Source organism: Ammodytes marinus, assembly GCF_949987685.1.
Source record: "Ammodytes marinus genome assembly, chromosome: 1".
NCBI classification, from domain to species: domain Eukaryota; kingdom Metazoa; phylum Chordata; class Actinopteri; order Uranoscopiformes; family Ammodytidae; genus Ammodytes; species Ammodytes marinus.
In genome coordinates, this window is record NC_137230.1 from 21,917,577 (window position 1) to 21,941,260 (window position 23,684).

The following is a 23,684-nucleotide window of genomic DNA, read 5'->3' on the forward strand; positions in this document are numbered from 1 at the left end:
CTCTCATTATTTTGCATGGCTAAACGAAACAAGTATTGATGACTGATCATCATAGCAGGCCTAAACCTCGGTTGCAATGAGAATTATACCAACTTACTCTACACATTCATGTTTGTGCTCATGTTCAAGCAATAAAAATAATTGCTTTTGGAATTGAAAATGCTATAAATACACTCAGACTCCACACAGGGATTCATTTATCATGTAGGCTATCCCTAGCTTTCTACCCACCACCTTGCTGTGTAGCAGCAAAACCATATTTCCTTGCATTCTGCAGGTGTTATTGGTCACATGCAGGTGACAGGCCTGACCTCTGATGCCTGTTCATATTGAGCCATGTCGTAACAGAACAATAGAAATGCTTTTAATGTAACATATCCAGGCTATGTAGCACATTAACAGAGAGGCAAATCCCTTAAACGGTGGCCTACTAAAGCAGCCCAAATGATTTCAGGTAAAATGTCTCTATACTTGCATGTGTTTTTATGTTTGACCTGGCCTCCAGTAGGATATATATTTGACATGCATTTCTACTAAACCCCTTCACCACAGTAGGCGACTAGATTCTACAAGCACTGTTTGATATGAACTGTACAATCATACATTCAGCATGGTGTTTTGCTGCCCCCTTGTGGCTTTGTCTCTCGCATTACAGTTGAACACATATTTTGAAATGTAAATAGCTCCATAATAAAATAATAAACAAATCAAATGTTTTATTTTGGTGCAAATCTGGATTAAATGTTTTTTCTTTACCTTTGGAGATAAGGCATGTTAGCTTTTTTGTGTCTTGGATCCTCTTGCATTTAATGACTTTTTCTATTTTGTATTTAGAGAGCTACCACATACTGTTTGTTTCTGGGGGTCAACATGTTACAGAATCAAGCTGTCGTGCTCTCTTTTGAACACACTATGTAAAGGTTGTCTAAATTACATCAAACCTGTAGTTTGGCATTCATGTACCTTAATTTATTGTGACTATATGATACCAATATATCTGCAGTAAGCTGATACAAGCCGATATCAGCTTTGCAGAGTCTGTGAGCTTGTGGTCTTACAGGAAGATATATTCTGCTTGGACTAAAATAAAAGTTGTTTACATTTGGTCCTTTAAAACAAGGTTTATTCATTGTATTTAAATAACCCCAATTACGTTTTTTAAAATTTATTTTTATCTTATTTTTGATTATTTTATCAAGAGTTTTTTTTATTTTCCCATCCTATTTTCTTGTGTCATTATATCCCTGTGTTATGGTAACTCCATTCATTTTCTAATGTGAAGCACTAAGTACATGCCATTTTTATTATAAATCACTTGTGGTATGTATACTGTAATAGCCTAAGTATTTTCTCAGATTGTCTCTAAATGGGGCAGGACATAACATGGGCTGAATTTGTGTTACTCTACAGGTAGCCAACAGAATGTATTTTTTCCAGGCAGTACGCACATCCTATGCAAAGTAACAATCTTCTATCTATGATGGCAGCTCTGCACTAAAATCAGGAAACCGGATGTCAACCCTTTAATGTATCAATGCGCATGCGCATACTCTTCGCGTCTTCGACCTCTACTACAAACCGGTGAGAGCTAACCTCCTCTGTCCCAAACCGAGCCTGTATTATATTTAATTGGGAAGCTTCCGTTTAACTCGGTATATATGTAGCTATATTAACCTACACAGTATTGCTCGGGTCCTCTGCATGTCCCACTAGCTCCTTTTTAGCGACATTGCTCGTTTTACAGCTAATCTTGACCTTACCTGTGTTGTGCGTGTCCACTTTACTTTGCACACTCTGTACTTTGTCATTTAGCAGACTGTTAACAGAGTAAACTAACTTAACCCGTTCATTGCTGTGTTCGTGTTATTCTTTTCCAGACAGTAAACACTGAATCCACGCCAGCTCCTTCGGTTGACCTGACCACCACTTCTCTTCGCAATGTATGCCTGTGCTAAGTTCGTCTCCACGCCCTCTCTGGTGAGTGAATGAATGGAGATAACCGCTTCATATGCACTTTGCAACTGTGCTTGCCCTTGTGAAAGTTAAGGCAGGTTTAAGGTTGTGTTGGTTAGAACTAGGAGGCAACACAATCAGCAGTTAGAATAACGTGGCCTGCTAACACTACCACTCAGCAGCTATGTGAGGTTAGCCGTCTTTGACCCAATGCTAAAGTCAGCTGGTGTTCGCACCTGCAAGGGCGTCCTTTGAACATTTTCAGGACAGACCTCAGCCTATCCACTGTATCCCCATGTAAACCATTTAATCCATCCTATAATAAAGGCTAATATGAATAGGTGTGCTATAAATTACAAGGTTATACTGTAGTTAATTGAAAACCAGCCTTAATTACTCGTGTAGGCTCCCATATACATGCAATATTAAAGGTGCTACTTTTACATATTTCTTAAACAGTCTAATTTTCCCTCTTATGATTAATTAATGAATTACATGTAACTGCAAACAAGACCATCAGTTCTATATTTATATAGCTTTTCTAAATGCCTTTTTCATGGGTATGCACACCCAGGAACAGCTGGTGTAGTAAAAACACTACTGCTTTAGTCCAAAGGGGATGCAAGAATGAACACAAACTGAAAGTTCCTCGGAGCACCTTTTAATAACGTAAAACAATCCTTGTGTTACAGTAATACATCATTATCCGTCTGCAAGCTGCTCATGTTCACTCCTGCGCAATTGTACAGCTCTAATTTTTTGAAAGATATTTGGGCTTTTCTCTTTATTGTTATATTGGAAATGTTCTATATCATTGTACTTGCCTTGACTCATGTTCTTTGTTTATTGTATGTTGTGTGCACCATCAGACCACAGAAAATTTGTTGTATGTGCAAGTAAACCTGATTCCCATGTTCAAGTTGAAAAATGGTTTGCTTTTGCTGAAAAATTAAAGCTAGCCACTACAGACATATGTCAATATATCCTGCTGTAAAGGGAACTCGGCATAACTGATGTGTCTTACTGTCTTGATACAGGTCCGTGCTGGATCCCGGGCTCTTTACAGACCACTCTCAGCAGCAGTAGTCTCAGATGCCAGGAAAGCAGAGGTGAGCGCCTATTTAGTAATGTGAATAATACCAGATGTATTAGATTTGAATGGAGGGGACACTCTGAAGCTTCACCAAGCTCCTTTGCTGTTCCCATTGCCCTTGTTTCTCACATACAGTGGCAAGACAAATACAAATACGTCTTTACATTTCAATGCAGCAAGATCGTATTTTTGAAACTCCCTAACAAATATCCTGCCCATAGCTAATACATTACTTATATCTACTACAGTTTACATTGGCAGGTTTAATGCTGCCAATAAGAACAAAAACAGACTGGCAAAGTGATGATAGGATTAAAAGATGTAAGTCTTACAATAAAAGTTTCCTTTTGAGGAATAACATTGGCTGTTTTTAAATTGTCAGCAAACGCAATGCTGATGTTTGCGTACAATAACTTTTGCTATAGCTAGCTAGACTATGCTTCCAACATTAGCGACACAAAGGTTGCTAACATTGTAACAAATGCAATGCCAATTCTGCATTAGTATGTGAGGTTTCCACTTTTCTAGCAACGCTGATGTTCACTCTAGGTTCTGGAGAATCTGAATCAAGTACGTAAGGCAAGGCACGTTTATTTATATTGCACAATTGACACAAGGCCATTCAAAGTGCTTTACAGGGGCAAGATTAAAATACATAATACACATTAGAAAAGTGAATGAATAGAAATAAAATATTTAAAAGCTAATGAGTAGAAATAAAACATTTAAATAAAATAAAAATTGCAGGTTAAAATGGAAACAGAAAAGTCTTCAGACTTGATTTAAAAGAGCTGAGAGTTGCAGCAGACCTCAAGTTTTCTGGAACGTAGTGGAGACAGTTTCAGGGGTCAAGGTTTGGTAATGTTAAGTATTCCAGATAAATAGCAAGGTGAAACATCAGCAGCTAGTGAGGTGACAAAAGTGACTAACATCGGGGGCGCCTTTAGCTCAGTTGGTAAGGCGCCCCCTCCCGGGCTGGGCCCAGCAGCAGACCCGGGTTCGATTCCCACCCGCGGTCGTTCTCTGCTCTGCATGTCACTCCCCTCTCTGCCCCGTTTCACCTCTGTCTCTCTGCACTATCAATAAAGCATAAAAATGCCCAAAAAAAATAAAAAAGTGACTAACATCGAGGTATATTAAAGGTTATTTTGTGCAAAGAGGAGTTAGTGAAATGTCACTGATTGCATCTCTTAATTTATGTTTGTAAAACTGTATTGGCCAAAGTTGTGGAGTGTAAATTGAGAGGTCACTGCAGTGGACCATCATGTGTGCTATTAGATAAAACAAAGACATTTTACATCCCATAACAATGAGAGGATCTAATGAAAACTGATTATGTTTTAGAAATACACTTTTTTTTAGAGATGCTTAATGATTCTGTACTGTTCTGTTTTGTACTTACCTCCCCTATGTGTTGTATTTCAGACTGCCTCCCTCCTGGCACCTCAGAGTTTCCTATCCTCCCAGCAGCAGGTGGCATTGCGGTGCTTCCAGACTAGCGCTGTGAGCCGTGACATCGACACTGCTGCAAAGTTCATTGGAGCAGGAGCTGCCACCGTGGGAGTGGCTGGATCTGGAGCTGGAATTGGAACTGTGTTCGGCAGCCTTATTATTGGATATGCCAGGTAAATTTAGAAAACATGTCGGTGATGTTATGACTTTGTTTATGGAATGTTACACATCTCTTAACAACCCTGTCATAACCAATGCATTTAAAAAAATAATAGTAACTGCCACATTCCGAAACTTACAAAGATATACTTGATTTTAAATGGTCGAAACATTTATTTAACTTAAATTTTAAGTGTGAGGAATTATGAATTTAGGTTACAATTAGGGCTGTCATCGTTGACGCATTAATCGCGATTAATTTGTCGGAGCATATCACGCAACGTTTCTTTTTTTAAATTGCTTGCTGTTATTCGATTAACTGTAGAAATGTTGTGATTAAAAAAAAAAAAAAAAAAAAAAAAAAAATGTTGGGAGAAAAAGGATTTTTTTCTACTCCCTGAAATGTCACAGCAATTGCATTTTTAACCTTTTGCACCTCCTGAACTTATCTCAGCTGCCTCTCTCTTTCTCCACAGGAATCCCTCTCTGAAGCAGCAGCTGTTCTCCTACGCCATCTTGGGCTTCGCTCTGTCTGAAGCCATGGGTCTTTTCTGTCTGATGGTTGCATTCCTTATTCTGTTCGCCATGTAAACCTGGCGGGCAGTTGCTGTGAAAATACATCGCAATGTTAACAAGAATTAGCAGTTTGAGATGCCCTTGAATAGTATGATGTCAACATATATCATGTTACATATTCTTGTTCATTGGTGTTTCTTAAAACATCACACAAGATGTAAGAAAGGATGGCTTTGCCATTAAGCTATATTGTATATTTAATCAAATGTTTTTGTTAACATATGTGCACCCAATAACAGTAATAAAACGTTTAATTCATTGTGTGTTTTGTACATTTGTAAATGGTGGTGTTTTTTGTGTTGCTTTAGATTAAAACTGGCAGGAGTTGTGGCACTGTTTACCTGGAAATATTGGTAATGCTACACATAATGTAGCGGGTTTTGAGATCCCTGCTAAGGCGCCCTCCTACCTACACGTGAACTTTGTAAACTATTTCCCATTGTCACACCAGATACCCCAGTGCATTCACTAAAATCTTCCCTCCGATGTTAAACGGCCTACTATATATCAAGTAGACTAATACCGAACATAATGAGGTTTAAACATTTAAGGAATGGATACTATTTTATACAATCTTAAGATAAGTGATTCATATTAAACAAGAAATCATAGAAAATAATTAAATGTTTTACACTGAGCTTTGACTCTGCTACCTGGTAGTCCAGACCCAGAAGTTATACTATTAGCTTTGGCTAAACAAGGTAAGCATAAGCCTGTAGGGCTGTGTTTAATACGTCTAAAACTATGGCTTGTGATAACCTTACCATCTTATTCCCAGGGAGGTAGGCTGTTGATTGTAAAGTTTGTGTCGGAAACCATATTGAGTTTTCAGCCTCAGGTGCCAAACCAGGTAAAGGTTAAATGTGCAAACGGTGAGTACCTCTTCAAGTCAATGGTTTGTTTGAAGAGGTACGTTATCAACGAAACAAATCGACGCTACGATGTAGGCCTACAAGACATAAAATAATAATACAGAACACAGTGTTCTAAGTGTTCTATCTATGGTTCTAAGGTACAAGAGTCAGCAGTCAGGTGGAACTAAAGAAATCACTCTCAGTTGTTGGAGGACGGATTTGACTAACGTACGCCGAAATCAACATATGAAAATATATTCGGACCTGTCTCGGCTATGTACCTTAGGTGGTAAAGTAGAACCGAATGTCTATATTTATGTTTTCAGCTCACCAGTTTTATAGTACGTGGAGGATAATTACCTTCAAACCTCAGAAGCTAACGCCGTCTCCTCTGTGGAGGTTGTGCTCGTGTAACTGTCACGCGCGACCCGACGTCGATTTACAACTCAATGAGCAAAAAGGAGCCGCCAATAACGAGGTAAACAAACATCAAGGGGTGCATTTGGTGTTGCTTGTATATTGTCTCATTTGAAAGCAGTTGGCTGGCTGTGTCAAAGCCCCTTTAATGAAACATGTTATCTACCTTCAGATCTTTAAACAGTCTTACAATTCCTTAAATTAATTAATCTAAAAATAGGCCTTCATTAATATAAACATTTCTAAAACGAATATTTTAAAAGTTTTGGGGGATTTTATGAAAGTCTGGACAGATTTGTTGTTTAGGGCTATACAAGCAGCTTATCTATTTGCCCACTAGATGGGGTAGATTAGCTTCTAAGGTAACTCAGGATTTCTGATTTAAAATTAACTGAACTAATAAAGAAGAATTTAGATGTAGATAGTATACAATAAAGCCACACTATGCTCATTGTATGATAACTGAAGTTGTGTTGTTATGGCTTCTGCATCCAAAACAGAGACTTAGAGACTCATTAACTCAGGTAGCCTACAATTTACACACAGTCCAATTTCCCATGACATGGTCTTATTATTATTGTGTATACGGTTTATGGAGCTGTCTAGTACATTGATTCATGTATTTGAACTTATGTTATGCGTAATTTCCGTCAGAGTGTACAAGACTCAGCAATTATTTTCTGGAGCAGATCGTGCAAAATCCACCTTTAAAATACTGTCAACTGTATTACTCTTTCTGTATTTTTTAAGGGATTTGGTCAATATACTTGATGACCCCTGTAATATTTGGGTCCAACTAGTTTTTACATGATTAGGACTTAAAGGCCTACTTCACCGGTTTGGATATGAAGGTGTATTGAATTCTGAGATCCTATGTAGTATAAATGTGCAAAAAAAAATTAAATTGGTTCATCCTAGCCTGAGAAAAGGCAGAAAGAGTTTTTTTTTTAACCCTATATTAATCTTACTGTGACATCACAGTAAGATAAATATAGGGTTAAAAAAAAAATTACTTTGTAAATATTACTGTGATGTCACAGTAGGAGAAATCACAGTAATATTTACAAAGTAAGGTTTTTTTTTAACCCTATATTTATCTTACTGTGATGTCACAGTAAGATTAATATAGGGTTAAAAAAAACACTCTTTCTGCCTTTTCTCAGGCTAGGATGAACCAATTTCAATTTTTTTTGCACATTTATACTACATAGCATCTCAGAATTCAATACACCTTCATATTCAAACCGGTGAAGTAGGCCTTTAAGCTTTGAAATGAATGTCCCTTTAAAACTAACCAAAGCTGTCATGGTTTACTTTAATGATTTTATCTAATGTTGTGCCTGTCTAACATGAATATTTAGTCTTTAGAATTAATTATCACCGGTCTGCTTGTAACAGGTAACAAAGACATGGAAAAAAGAAAGATCTTCATGCCAACCAGTACTGGACCACTTTGACCAGCAATACAGTCAGGAGCTTGGAGACTTGTGGGCATCTGCACGGTACCTTTTGTTTTAAATGATTATTGCACGTTGCACCCGGACAGTGTTTGTAGCCATCCTTCATTGGGTTTACTTCTCTCCTGCAGAGCAGTGCTCCTGGACCGTCACTCTTGGCAGTATGGGGTCCTGCTCAACCGCTTCAGCGCCGTGACAGACATCACACAGATTCTCCAATCACAGGGCTTTTCCACATTGCCAATGCAAGCAGATGGCCCCACGTCACTTTCTAACGGGCGTACAACAACAGTGTCACATTCTGAACACCAAGAAGCATTGGACTCTCTGTCGTGTCCTTTTAATGACTCCCATCTCCAACCAGACAGCACCTCTCATACGCATGTTCAGGACTTTCAATCGGATCCTTCACTGGGTTTTCCCCGTCCTTCATTGCAATGCTTCATCCACCCGTATCCCCTACGCTTTCCCTCTCAGGCCCACAGGCCGGGCCAGCTGAAGCAATACTACATCCTGAATGCTGCTTCCCTGCTTCCAGTGCTGGCTTTGCAAGTCAGAGACGGGGAGAAGGTTTTGGACCTTTGCTCCGCCCCCGGGGGCAAAGCCTTAGCAGTGATGCAGTGTGCCACCCCAGGTAACAAGTATTTTAGTCTTTGACTTTTCAAACATTAATTGGATTATTCTTTATATCATGCAAAGAGGAATACAATTGTGTATTTAGTGCAGCTTTTAAAGCAAGGTAGTAGAAGATGCAGGAAGGCTGATATACACCTATACTGTGCAGAGTGTATACATCAAATTAAATATTGGCATTTATGATACTAAATATTAAAGTTTATATACCATCCTTTAGTGACAAAATATGAATGGTTGGATTAAAATAGATTGTAATGAGCACAAATCATAACTTACTGTATTAGTAAAGCAATGTTAACACTACACCAATTGACATTCCAGTATAGAGTTGTTTGGCAACAAGAGCTTTTCACATATACCATCTCGCTGAAACGTGTTAAGCTTTGATATTAAATAATAAAAGCTTCCTTTGCATGTAAATTGCTGCACTTGAATCTAAGGAATATTTCAGTCTGCTGTAATGCAAGTCTAATTGAAAACTGTTAATAAGTAATGGCACCCTGTTTTTTATTTTGTTCCAGAAATTCTCTACTGTAATGAACCAGACCCTCACAGACGGAACTGGTTGGCCAAAACCCTGGAGTCGTATATTCCTCATTCACTAAACAGCAGAGTGGTTGTGTCTGCACTGGACGGCAGGTCTTTTGGGCAAAGTGAAGCGGGTACATATGACAAGGTGGGCACAGTGAGATTTATGGCTGCATTTGAGTGAGTTCTGCAACAAAAAATGGAAGCGTCACACTTCCTTTGTCAACGGCAAGGTTAGAAATGCATGAGGACAGCAAGCCTTTGAACAGCAGCTAATAAGCCCAGCGGAAAATAAGAGAACCATTTATTCAAAATATAGAAAAAAGGCATTCAAAGGGGCTAGGAGGGAATCAAAGGACTTACTGTTTGACTTGTAATGGAACAAAAATATTTAGAAAAAAAGGAAAGCCCAGACGGAAAAGGTTGAGAGTTAAGATGTAGTGGGAACAAAGACTGAAAGGAAATAGAAGTACAGACTGCACTGATTCAACATGTATTGTGGTATTGATATGGCTTGTAACATTTGCATATAGGTCAGATTTGTGATACAATTTTTCAGCTGAATTGAAACATTTCACAGGCAATAATGGACAGACATGACTTGGTGAATATTCATTTTTTCACCTTGTCTGTCCCCTGCTGTGAGGGAATAACATAACATGTAGTTTGGTTACTCTTCAAAACGTCCTGCTTTTTTTGTCTTATTTTACTTTCAAGAAGTATTAAAGTGTTCTTTCACCCCTTCAACTCAAATGTCTTGCTTTCTTCTGTTCCAGGTTTTAGTGGATGCTCCTTGCTCTAATGACAGGAGCTGGTTATATTCCTGCAGCAGCCAGCAGGGGGAACAGAGACTGAAGGAAAGACCCCGGCTGCCTGGGCTCCAGGCTCAACTGCTCCGGTATGCCCTTTCCCAAACCTTAATACATACATAACATTTGTCCACACATGAGAAAAGTAGCAAAATAATGTTAACGCACTATAATCAAGATTTGAACAACTGAAGAGAACTGAACTTAAAAGCTGAAGCAAGCAGATTGATCATGGAAATGGTAAGTTCAATTGTGTTTTTTCTGTATCAGTAGCTGTGTATCTGAATCTGATGAAAATGTGGGCGGGACCTGATAAGCCTTTGGCTTCTCCTGTTACCCTTCGGACAACACAAAGAAATATGTATGAATATGTGAAAGAGAAAATTGTGTATTGTGTGAAATTGTCCAAAAGAATAATAAAAAAAAAAAAAGATTTGCAGCACTGTTTGAAATAGTGAGTCAGTGTCTATTGTTGTTGTGTACTCCCTGCAGGTCGGCCCTGTCAGCGGTGCGACCAGGGGGCGTGGTGGTCTATTCCACTTGCACACTGTCCAGCTCAGAAAACTACGCTGTGGTTGAGACTGTGCTGAACGACTGTCCCGAGGCTGAACCTGAAGACCTGTGGGAGGAGATTGCTGTTCCTCTATCAAGATACTTTACATTTAGTCCGGCTCACCCTGGGCACGGACAGGCGCATCACAAGGCATCATCCCCTCAGCCACAGAATGGCGGCGTCTCCTGTAGTCGCCACAGACTTGGCATTTTAGTGGTTCCTCAGGTCGGCAAAACCTGGGGACCCATGTTTTTGTCTCGGATTAGAAGGAGGAAATAGTCTGTATCCTCCTGTGAAGAATAGATCCGTTTGAAACATATAGGCTAAACAAAGCCATTTACTATTCTTCTGTTACCCGTGGGTGAAGATGAAAAGCACCTCATGGCACTGGCTTGTAAACACACTCACACAGACTTAGATAATTGACATTCAGCACATTGCAGACTCCACATGGCGCCAACTATTGCCACATATGGAGGATGGACGTAACCGCAGCAGTAGTTTGCTACATGCAGGAAAATAGTCTTAACTATTGCAGTTTAAGACTTGGCCACCTGCAGGACAATAAGTGGTGCAGCTGCAGTTTATGTTGTTTGAAGCAGCTGTCCATTGTTTATGTGTTGGACATGATTTTACATTGGCACTTGTACCGCTTAAAACAAAATACGAATCGAGCATCGCTCACAGTATTCACACCTACCTCCAGTGATATTTAGGAAAGATGTCAATTAGAAAAGAAACATTTATTTTATGTGGCTGTACTTGATATTTTTTATAATAGCAATGAGCCTTTCTTAGCTTCTGCAACTGACCCCCTATTTATTTATATATTTTTTTATATTTAATTTAGAATTGATTGTTCATGGAAATGACTCACACTGCAGGTGTCCTATTAGATGATAACACCTGAACATGTTTTTTAAGTGCATCACATTACTGTATCCACATTGTATAATAACATTGATAAAACATATAATACTGCTGTCTTGTGGTAAGATTGTTTTAATAAAAATGAATTTACAGTTTATCGTATCAGGAGTTAGTGCTAATGCGGAGAGGTCTTTCAGTTTGTGTGAGTTTAAAAATATCGATCTTAACACCCATGACAGATATGTTCTTTGCCATAACACTACTGCAAATGGGTTCAGACTTGATTTACTCGACGGAAGGCTAAACATTTCATGTGTGAGGACTGAGGAGTGGTTTATTCTTACACCTGTCATCATATCTCCCTTCAATGTGATTGAGAAAGCGTTATCATTTCTTACAGTGGCTCTTAACCTGGCTGGACTGTTCTTGTGTCATGATTGAGTTAAAAGTAGACTATTTCATCGCAGCACTGACACTTTTCATCATGCTGTGATTGCTCAGTCCGGAGACCAAAGGTGTTTTTTCAAAGTAACCGTACGCAATAACACACTGCAATTCCCCTATTTTTACCCTTTGAAAATAACACGCTACACTGTTTCACAGGCAGTTATGTGTGGAAACCCTCATTTCGTCCTACCAAGTACATAAGGCTGGTGGTTTCTAAGTGACCATAACTAAGAGACTATGTCAAAGATGTGATTGCTGAAATAGTAAAGTCACAATAAATGCCTTTTAACCGGTGTCATCTAACTGCAGCGTTTGGCAATAGATACAAGCATTAAGGGGTGCATTTGTGTGGCTATTTTTATTGGCTGTCCTACTTTCGCAGCACTTCTGCTTGTCTTTGGAAAAAAAAATGGTAGCTTCTAGTCACTGATACAAGTGCGCCGCAACACAGCATCATGGTGACTTTAAAGGTAGCGAGATGTGGAGATGGAGTGGGGCTTTATTGGGGTTAATGTTGCTGACCTTTGTGTGAACTCTGGTTTGTTGATGTTCCCAGTATTGCAAGTGTTTCCTCAAGGGGAGAATCTCTAAGCAGCTTTTCCTCCACTTCAAAGGGATGGAATGTAGGCCTGCTTTGCATAATCAGGTGGGGAACAGCTTTTTGCCAGAGAGGCAGGAATTAATTTGTGCCACCGCCAGATGTAATCATTAAAACTCTAGTCATTGACAATAAAAGGTGAGGCGGAAATAGAGGAGGAATTTTAGAACGGTATATACATTGAGTAAGCCATATGAAGCATAGGATGGTCCTAGTGGACGCTGTAGTATCCATTCAGGCTAATCTGGCCTGAGCTCCGTTGAACAAGCTCCACTCACAGCCTGTAAATGTATTGTACAGTTCAGCCTCGCTGCTCTCATTAACCCTGTTTTTCCAGCAGCATGCAGCTGTTTTCAGAAAGACTAAAAAATAACATACATTAAAAAATCACTACTCTCAGTGCTCAGCACCAAACAGCACACAAACAAAGTTAGCAACTAACTTGTGAAGTATTTGTAATGTTGGTGGGTTAATATGTGGGTAGTGGGTACTATATTATACACGTCTCAAACAGGATACTGTATAGAACCTCACTGACTAAGAAAAGCTTAATTATTTGTGCTGTTAAAACCCAATAGATTTAAACCACAATACCTGCGCTGTCAATCAGATATTTTCCCACTTGTGAAAAATGTTTGACTTGAAGCGTTAGGCATAGAATGTGCTGGACAGTTGAAAAAGTAGGTGTATGCATTGAGTACCTTTGGGTGTTTGGGGTATCCATCAATAATCCAAATGTCATCATTTGTCAAGATTCCATCAGTGGGAGTGAGTAACCAGGACCGCTGCTCTTGATTGATTGTTACACTATTAATCTCTGAGGGGGAAAAGTCTTCAAGGAATTAATACATACAGGGGTCCAGTCAAACTCTTTGTCCATGTGCACTCAGACATATGCATTGAATTGTGCAACAGCTTTAAGTGTGTAGTAGTAGTACTAGTATTACAAAACACAAGGACAAAGGCTGTATGAGCAAGCCAATTGTGTATTCCATAATGTACATAGTACAAACTAGTGGTCACTTGATATGGGTTTTTCAATGGCCGATGCCAATGTTTAGAGAGCAGGTCAGACGATGGCCCATATAACATGCCGATATCACATTGTTGTTGTTTTGGGGGATTTTGAATTTCACAAAATATCAAAACTTTACAATAATAACAAATGAAAAACAAAATTGAACGTTAATAAATATAGACAGAAAAATATTAATAAATAATAAAAACATGTGTATTGTCTATTGCACTTGGCCTTCCCTGTTGTTGGCACTTTAAAATATTGCCATAAGTGAATCCTGGATTTCTGTCCAGCTGTGTGTAATTATTTAAATAGTAAAAAACACAAGGTAAATATTTGAGTTAAAATAAATTAAACATCGACAACATTGCTCCCCACCAGCCACACTGACGAGGCTGCCTGCAGTGACATTTAAAAAAAAATATTGTCTGCCTCATGAGCGCATAGTTTCAGCCAATTACGATGATCTCAGAATGCCGACTGATTAATCTGTCTACCTCTCGTGGTGCATACAGAAGAAAAAAACAAGTTTCAATTGAGGACTGAATGGATACACAACAAAATTGCCTATCATGTGTGTTATGGCCTGAGGAGACGTCAGGTGCCATCAATGTCAGTGAAGGACACTAGAGGATTGTTAATGGAGCATGAGTTGAAGCAAGAGGGTAAATGAGACAACTTGAAGATAAAGGAGAGGAACGCAGGCATTTTCCTCCTTACATCTACTGTTTGTCTGTCACACACACACAGACTCCAAATACGAAATGGAACTCCACAGCATTACATTTTTGGTTGGTGGTGTTTAGAGATTTAGCACAGAGGCCTATTTCAGCTGATTCCAACAAAATACTTAAAAAAAAGTATTGGAGTGACAGGTGTCTTAGAGGAGAACTGAACTTGGATAAAAACGGTACATCCAAGTTTCACACTTCATCATAAGACTTACTGCAGCTAGGCCCCATGATTAACTGGAAGGACCAAGGAGAGATGTGTTGTCGGTGGTCATTCCTCCCGTAGACCTAGTATGTGATCCTCGGCAGCTGCAGGGAAGGAGACATCCATAACAGGTTAAGACAAGGCCCAGGCTCAACGGGCTGAAGGGCGGGACAGATTACCCCAGCCTGGACACTCATTCATCCTTTGCGGAAAATACAGGATTGATCGGGAGATATAAAACCGAAGCCTTGGACAGTCCTGCATCGAAATTGGATTTGAAAAAAAGAGCTACCAGGTGTTTACAGTTTTTGAAGTATCGAGTCATAGTTTTTTCCCCCCACAAATTAAATTAGCAAAACCCGGCAATAATTAAGCTTTTTATGCAGGAACTACTATATTGGTTTAATTACTGCATAACTATGAAGTAGTTACTATATTGGCATATAGTAGTGACAGCATAACTATGTAGTAGTTACTACTGGCATATAGGCATAGAAGTTAGGCAACTGAATAACTATGCAAGTGTTACCTAACATTTTCATACAGAAAAAGGTGTGCCCAGATAGAGTTGCCTCGTCTCAAATTTTCTTCACTTCTGTTAAACTTCCCGACTTCAAACCTTGTTGAAGTGTACTCCTGCAAGTGAAAGAAAAGCATGAATAATAGATTATTCTCCCAAAGGGGAAAGGTAGTCAGAGGGGAGAGGTATGAGGGGCTGATTTAAAAATGTCTTACCAATACTTTCAGTTTAAAAACCATCAGAGGGGTGTGGTATGTTGTTCAAAGGATCAAATGAGCACCCCCTTCTCAAATCAAAAAGGTGATTCAGAAATAATGGAGTCCCCTTGGCCTACCGTTAAAATGCTTAGATTGAAATAGACTATTCATCACATTTTATGTAAGAACATAAGTATCTGTACGTCATATATTTCTCATTCATAATCAGCGGGTCGTATTGAATTGTATTCGGCTGTAAAGTGTTCAAAGAGGCCATCTATCCTGTCGGATTTCGGTAATAACTAGGCAGATTTCCTTTGAAATCTGGAATAGATAAAATGACACAGAGTTCCTTTGCTACTGTACTAAACAGTGTGTGCTAATTTGATCTATCTAAATGACACATTATGGTATTAAAAAGTTTCTTGCTGTTCAGAAAGTTTCGTCAGACAGCTTATGTAACAGCAGTGACTCTGTCAAACTGTACTTAGGCTCAGTGGTGCACTGAAGTAAAAGCTAATGACATAATGCTATATGCTCACAATGAAAATGCTAACATACTGAGTCTCATATGATAACCATCTTAGTGTAACATGTTAGCATGGTAAAATGTGCTTTTTGGCACCAAACACAAAGTACAGCAGATGTTGATGTAAATGTCTTGTGTTTTACCGGTGTTTGGTCAAATACCAAAGCCCTGGATGAATCTAAATGTTAACCTGATGGTGGCGATTGATGAAATTGATAAGGATCCCCAAAGTTATTACAATTCCTTATGAGGGACCATGAATGTTGCTAACAAATTCCATTCAATAGTTTTGTTTTATTTTTAATTTTTAATTGAAACCACAAATGCGAACATGACTGTGATAGAAGCAAGTCAGAGAATAACAAAAAGAAGTAGGATTCATCCTCTGGGAAATACATAAAAATCCTCTATCCAGTGTTTGGATATTTCAAAATATCCAAAAGGGAGCGATCAACAAAGACTGATTGTCCTCCGAGGCCATGCTGTGTCTAATAAATCAGTAATTAGCTTAAATGGGGCGCTGCAACCTTCCCTCATGAAATCAAGTTGAGTGCAGAAGACATATTTTCAATCAGCATGACTCAGGAGTTAGTGTGTGCTGACCAGACAAGTTCAATGTCTGCTTTGTTCCAAGGCTTTCGCCAGGCATACTGAAGATGACACTGAGGCAAACACAGTGCATTAGCTGAAGTTGGCGTTAAGGTGTGGCAGAATGGAAATGTCTCCTCTTTATCCTCCCCGTTGATTGTTACTTTACCTGCCTCCCTGTCCCTACTGTGCTTTCAGAACTTGCTATTCCGTCTGTCTGCTTGTCGCTGGATGACTTTCTCTCTCCCGTCCTTTGTGTCTATGTATCCAGGCTGTCTTTCTCTATCTCTCCCTCTCTCTCTTCCTCTCACAGTCGGCCTTTGATCTTTCCAGTCCTGGCGCAGAGGTGGTGTATAGCTTTTCTCTGCCTATTAAAGTCTTAACTCTTGCTCTGCCTTTTGCAGGAGGTCTACTGAGACATCATATCCGCACACCACATGGTCAAATGACAGGCCCTGGACACCCTTGATCACATGCTTACACGTGTGCGCGTGTGCGTCTGTCTGTCTGTCTGTGTGTGTGTGTGTGTGTGTGTGTGTGTGTGTGTGTGTGTGTGTGTGTGTGTGTGTGTGTGTGTTTGTGGGTGTGTATGTGTGTAAGGAATAAGGTAAATTCAAATGGTGTGGGGAACAGCTTTAAAATTCATATAAGCTGAAACGTGGTGACAGCAATAAGACATCCAGGGTCCTTATCAATGACAGACACAACAAACCATGGGAATGCTATTTCTTCCCACAGATAATACACAGCACACACTGGCAAGTTTTAATCTGATGTAAAAAAATATTGCATTATTGTATACCTTAATGGCGTAGGTCATTTTATATGACAATTAGCATCAGAAACATCTTGGATTGAAATCAGTCTTAAGTATTTCATCTGATTCTTTGCATCACCGTGAGGTCATTTCCTCCATTTGGGCTCCTCAATTTGGAATAATTGCTGCTCAAGGAAAAATGGGAAGAACATGTGTATGTATGGCTATAAAAAAACAACTGGTAAATTAAGATGACTATCCATTGTGGTGGGTGCCAAGGTTGCTTTCCTGATGTCATACACACAAAGTGTGAACCAACAATTTAAAATCCAACAATATTTAGTTAATCATATGACAAGAAAGAGCATCAAATCCCTTTTGAAAGGCAATACATTCTGCCCCTGAAAAAATTGGTGATATGCTTATTATTGATCAGCTCCTGATTCCCTTGACCTATGGAGTCATTATTACATTTATTTAAAACAAAAAACTTGTGCGTGGATCAGAAATCTAATTGTACAACTTTTTTATTTATTAATATTTTTTACATTTATATATAACAATATCCATTTGTTTCTGAGAATAAACTAAACTCATAGAAGTAAGACATGCTTCACCTTATCTCTCTCTATGTGAGCAAGTCCTCTGCGGCACTTTTCTCCCTTCTCCTTTCCACTTCTCTCTCTCTCTCTCTCTCTCTCTCTTTCTCTCTCTCCCTGCTGTCTACTCATCTTTCTCTCTTTTCCCAGAGTGATGGCTCAATTACCATTCTCTCACATGCAGGCTTCAAAAGTGAGTAAATTGGGTAGGATATCTTGACCATGTAAAAGGAGTATGACTTTTAATATCCCCTTATACTCGCCACCTCTCTGGCTGTCAGTGGTGAATTAGGACGTCTGAAATTGAAGGGGGTTTCTTGGCCGGACCTGAGCTTCTGTAAATCTATTCAATGAACCCGGTACTTAACGAAAAGGGAGGGTAAAAGCCACTGGATAATTGTTTGAGGGGATCAAATAGTCACCCACACTGCTTATCATTACTATATATAAAAAAATTACTGAACAATGCAATATCTTCCAATCTAGGTAACACATTAAAATAGCTCATCATCTGGTTTCAACACTATGGAATGATAGGAAGTAATTTATCCAAAACCATACATCTATTTTCCAACTTTAGTTTCAATAGTTCTGCTTTCCGTCATCTCTTCATCTCCACGTTTTCTTCCCTCTTAATCCTCTTTACCTAAGTGCTGCCTCCCAGACTAGGGCCACAGGGATCCGCGCGACTTGATAGTGTTTTGATGTTCTTGTGAAACTTACAAGTGCACTTAAGACTCAAGAGCCATAACATACGTGTTCAAGACCGTTCACCCAGAGGAATAGAGATGGAGGAGAGAAGGGCATAGTGCTAATATTGCTATCATTACAGTGTATACACACTTCGACGTTGCATAGTATATACACACAAATCCTTGCATTACTATAAATGTGAGGGCACACAAAAACCTGGTATATCGACTTGTAGGTTCATTCGTAAATCTTGCCTCTTCATGTCCAGAATCATGATACAGTAGATGTGCCTCATGTACACATTCATGCATTGCTTCCTTTTCAAACTAAATGCCAATTGTAATTCTGCCTGCTATTTCCTTTCCCTGTTGTTGTGAAAACAAACAGGAGAGTGAGAGACAGTTCGTACACACCCCCACAGCCCTTAGCAAAGGTCTCATCAAACAACATCAGTCAGAAAACACCTGTGTGGGTGGCTGTGCAGGGTACACAAGGGTTTAGCTTACAGTAATAGCAGCTTCATTTACAGATTTTTTGTGATTGCTTAGGGTCAGCTATCTTTGAAACTTTTGGTTATAATTGCGAAACACTTCACACTAACCTCAAAACCTGACAGCAAACCAGCAAAACATATTATTATTATGCCCTTGCAAAAGCGAACTATTTTTGCGAAACTATTCAAAGTATTTGAAAAATTTATGGTTTGCATCAACAAAGAACACAGTCATTTGAGTAAGCACAGGAAGCAACAACTATGCACTGACAGTATAAATCAAAAGCATTTGTGGATTGACTTAATCTCTCCTTCTCCTAACTCCCCTTTGTCTTCCATGTCCCCTTCCTCTCCTTTTCCTTATACTTCTTCAGCACCTTCTATACCTCCCTGGTTCTCTCTCTCTCTCTCTCTCTCTCTCTCTCTCTCTCTCTCTTGCCATTTTTGTCCAAACTAATTGTTCAACAGAGGCCAATTTGAAGGGCTCAACCTCTGATTGGTAAGTGAGCTAATGATCTAAAAGTGTTTTTAAATTGTGTCTCTGTGGAAAGGCGGTTGGCAAAACAGTTTACACAGCAGAGAAAAAAATGATTACACTTTTGATAGATGTGTGTTATTAAATTACAAACTGAGTTTAAAGCTGAGAACGTGCATTCAGTTTGGCATCCTTGGCAAAATATCATGGTTTTAGAAAATGTCCTTCAAATATCATTAATGGTTCTTAGGTATTCTGAAACCTGTAACCACATAAACTGGCCAGAATAACAAAGCTTACTTAATTTAAATCAATAGGTTCTATATATAGGGAATGCATCTTTGGGAATTCACTGTATTGTTATATTTCATACATCCTATTTAGCTACTTTACATGGAAATTATTTGGGAATTCAATTCAAGCTATTAGCAAATTTAAACATTATGAATGATATGTCAATCAAACTATAGATAGTGATAGGAAAGGGAAAATGTTTTCATGTCCTGCATGTGCACTGTTAACTTGTTAACAAGCACCAAGAGACTCTAACTAGTTTGGCCGATGTGAAGAATCCTGGCTGACCATTAACTGACCTACATACTGTGTGTGGACGGCAATTAATGTTTAATTTTCTCATGTCTCAGAGGCTTTGAACAGTTCTAGTGTCTAATGTCATGCAACATGCTATTTATCTCTCTCTCTCTCTCTCTCTCTCTCTCTCTCTCTCTCTTTCACACACAGTACACAGGTACAGCATTTATGGAGCAGAACCTGCAATGAGTGCACACACACGTTGCACACAAAAGTATGTGCATATGATCAGACACACAGCGTCACAAGCTATAGAAGCTTAGTCCAATTCTCAAGCTACAGTGTTTGACTCTCAGTAGTGACTTGGCTGTGATGGGCTATATTACAGTAATGCAGTTTTGTATATTGTTTGCTTTGTAGAATCTGCAGGCTCGTCTTCGATTTGCAGCATAATTACAATCCATTTATTGCTGACCATATGCCATGTGAATCATGGTCCAGACAGTTCCATTCATTGACCACAAACAACAAACCCTTGATACCTCATACTGCACAATGGCCCAAAACCCTATGCCCTTAATGGGTCAACAACGTGTGACACAAAGTGATGTACCTACAGTGTAAACCTGTGCCCTACGCAATAGAGCAGCGCTAGTTAATGGCAGACACAGAAAACTACACCATACATCGTGACAGCTTACAACTTCACCCAAAAACATAACCCGTAAGAAATATGGCTCCTTCCCAAGCAATTATAATTTTGCAAGATTAATATACCCTTGCTCATTTGTCTTCAGCATTTCAGTTGTCATACTTTAAAAAATGTTCCAAAAATCATACACACACAAAATACAATTTTAGATGATTCTTTTTAATATATGCCATGAGAAAGAGACCAACAAGACAATTGAATGGCAGAGCTTTGGGGGCAACAGTGTGTGTGTAAGTGTGAAACCATACGCAAAGTTGTGTTGTTGCTGCTCTGCCGCTGATACTGATAGTTTAAATGAATAATGCAGGTGACTAAATTGCTCTACAGAAATATTTGAATTATCATCATGAATAATAAATGTGTTATTAAAATGTGATTGGAGATCTTTGTCACACAGTGAGGCAACGTTTAATCACTAGGCGAGACTTGTGTCTAGATTGAGCTCCTCTTCAACATGACCTACCAATAACAAACACAACACACACACACACACACCACCTGTGTCATGGTTGTTGTGTCCTTGGGCAAGACACTTCACCCACCTTGCCTCGTGTGAATGTCGATAGTTAGCCTGCTATCGGTGTATGAATGTGTGTATGAATGGTAAAGTGTAAATGGGAACAGGTCTCCCTTGCAAAAGAGTCTAGGGACTCAATGGGATATACCCCTGTATAAATAAAAGGTTAAAACACACACACACACACACACACACACACACACACACACACACACACACACACACACACACAAGGGCAAAATCAAGTTTTTAATTTGTACAGAAAATATAATGGCATGAGACCCTGGGAGGACCAAGGTTAAAACTGCCATGTCAAAGGTTTTGCTATCCTGGTAGTATGACAGCCATGCTCACTGCAGGCATTATAAAAGGCAAGCTATGGCGTCTGTGGTGTGATGAACTTGATCCAACCTTGGAAAGTGCAGCAAAGTGGTCCCACCTTCCCCTTTCTTTCCTACCTAAAATGGCCTTAATGTACTTCAGTGGAAATCTGTCAATTGTAACGCATAATAGCAATTAATAAGATGGCATAATTTGACATTTTAGGCACAACAGATAAACCAGACTGATGTATAGTAATAAATGCAACATGAGAAGGTCAAAGTCTTCAACATGAAGAGAGAATGTTAAAGTGAAAAACATGGATTTTTTTTCTCAATAAAACAGAAATGTAATGCCTTCACAGAATAAATAAAAATATAAATAAATAAATCACTTATTTGATAGATTCCTTGACATACATGGCATGATACTTGTTGCAGACATTATGAAAAGAGGTAAGGTTAATTATTAGAACTCAAAGGTAATGAGGTGGAAGGAGAAAGACACATTGGGTCAAATGAGGCTCTAACCTTTGATAGATCAATGAGCAATAAGATGAAGCAAGGGGAAAGGTTTGAATTTGACATTGGAAGGGACATAAAAAGAGTCCACTAGGGCCCCCCTGGAAGCTGAGGCTTTTGCAATTCTGATAGACGGCGTGCACCTTCCTGTCATCTAGTCTTTATTTATAGATAGGTAGCCAACAGACTCAAACACGTTTTTTTCTCTCAATATGTAGCGATTGCACGGCTTATAAAATAAATACCGAAACAAGTAACAAATACTTAATAAGCTGGATTTGGGAATTTAAAATGAATGTGTGGTGACTGAGGTATAAGGCTTAAAATCTGAGCATCAGTATGCATTGTAAACACACATGAATTAGCACAGAAGATGAAGTATTGTGATTGTGCTCAACTTCAGGATGAAAATATTGCAAATAATCAGCATTTCCACTGAGTAACTGAATGCATTCAATTCACCTCAGGGCACAACTCTTTGGAAAGGAAGAAAGATGCCATTTAATTAGTCTCAGTCTCACGCTCAGTCTCAACTCTGGAGGCTGCTACTTAGGTCTTTGACTTGTAAACAGTGACCGCAGTACTTTATACACACAAACCCCATGCCCAATGTCTTTATAAATGAAATATTTATTAGGCCCTCGTTTCAGCCACTCCAGAGGTTTCAGACATCAGAGCTCCAGGTAAGCAACAGCAAACTATAAGCAAGGGAAGAAGGCTTCTTATAGTTGAATTGTTTATGGCAGCAGCAGTCCTATTTGAGGGCATGTAACTTTGAGTATAAACACATGGAACGAGCTGCAATAACGACCTGATAAACAATATAACACATGCTTAAATGTCATCAAAAAACACTCATTTGTTATTCTGACCATGTGTGTGTATCTGAATCCATGCACTTTATATTCTCAGACTCTACACATTAGCAGAAAACACACACATTAATGTAACCTCTTAATAGCTACTTATTAGCTACACGGGAATGATGAATGTCTTATTGTTGAAGATGCTTATGGTAGCACACTCAATAAAAAACACTTTAATGACAAAAGACATTGACAGTCCCTAGGACGGTGTCTTCCTCACTAAGCCTACATGAACATTTAGTTGATGGAGCTTTGGTGCTTCTTACAAGCAGATGTATTTTAAGCCTTTCACAAAAGTAAACGAGAATCAACTAAGCCAATACTATAGTAAAATTGGGTTCAGGGGGCCATTAGTAGAGAATGAGACTGTTTTATTTATTTTTTTTTTCAAATATATTTTTTGGGAATTTTTATGCTTTATTTGATAGTGCAGAGAGAGAGGTGAAATGGGGCAGAGAGGGGAGTGACATGCAGAGAACGACCACGGGCGGGAATCGAACCCGGGTCTGCTGCTGGGCCCGGCCCGGGAGGGGGACGCCTTACCAACTGAGCTAAAGGCACCCCCAAGAGAATGAGACTGTTAACAATTTAAAAGCATATAGAGTGCTTTGTCTAGACAATGACTGAAAACAGTGGTTATATTAACATTGATCAAATATGATTGTTGAAACAACTCAGTATTTGCATGGACCGGTATTTCCAAAGATGGTTGATTGAATTGGTAGTTTTTGAGATATTTCAGGCTGGACCAAAGTGGAGGGATGACAGACTGACATCACCATCCATAGAACCATGCTGCTAGCGCGGATAAAAATAAAAGACCCGTGAGCTAAAAGACAGGGATTAAGGAGAATGATAAAAGGTTGGATGGAAACAGACGAAGAAAACACCCAGTGTCACTCTGGAGTTCAATATTATCCGAATGTTTATGTTAATAGACGCGTCAGAAGTTCAATGCCACAGGCAATGATATAATAAGGTTTTCTTTGGTCTAATTGGGACACTCATC

General features: G+C 39.1%; 2 protein-coding genes across 3 annotated transcripts; both read left to right on the forward strand.

Annotated features, from left to right (window-relative positions):
- Positions 1 to 1,541: 1,541 nt before the first annotated feature.
- On the forward strand, positions 1,542 to 5,491 carry LOC307250803 (ATP synthase F(0) complex subunit C3, mitochondrial-like). 2 transcript variants are annotated; one of them, XM_080028011.1, is made up of 5 exons: positions 1,542 to 1,581; positions 1,878 to 1,977; positions 2,991 to 3,062; positions 4,472 to 4,671; positions 5,134 to 5,491. In XM_080028011.1, the coding sequence occupies exons 2-5, from the start codon at positions 1,939 to 1,941 to the stop codon at positions 5,246 to 5,248; spliced, it is 426 nt and encodes a 141-aa protein (XP_079884137.1). In that variant the 5' UTR covers positions 1,542 to 1,581; positions 1,878 to 1,938; the 3' UTR covers positions 5,249 to 5,491. The 2 variants fall into 2 exon arrangements, with proteins under 2 accessions (XP_079884137.1, XP_079884138.1); XM_080028012.1 differs by having other exon boundaries at positions 1,579 to 1,652.
- Positions 5,492 to 6,325: 834 nt separating this feature from the next.
- Positions 6,326 to 11,425, forward strand: nsun3 (NOP2/Sun RNA methyltransferase 3). The gene is made up of 6 exons (XM_080026751.1): positions 6,326 to 6,565; positions 7,903 to 8,006; positions 8,093 to 8,595; positions 9,119 to 9,273; positions 9,902 to 10,023; positions 10,427 to 11,425. The coding sequence occupies exons 1-6, from the start codon at positions 6,392 to 6,394 to the stop codon at positions 10,764 to 10,766; spliced, it is 1,398 nt and encodes a 465-aa protein (XP_079882877.1). The 5' UTR covers positions 6,326 to 6,391; the 3' UTR covers positions 10,767 to 11,425.
- The last annotated feature ends 12,259 nt before the right edge of the window (positions 11,426 to 23,684 follow it).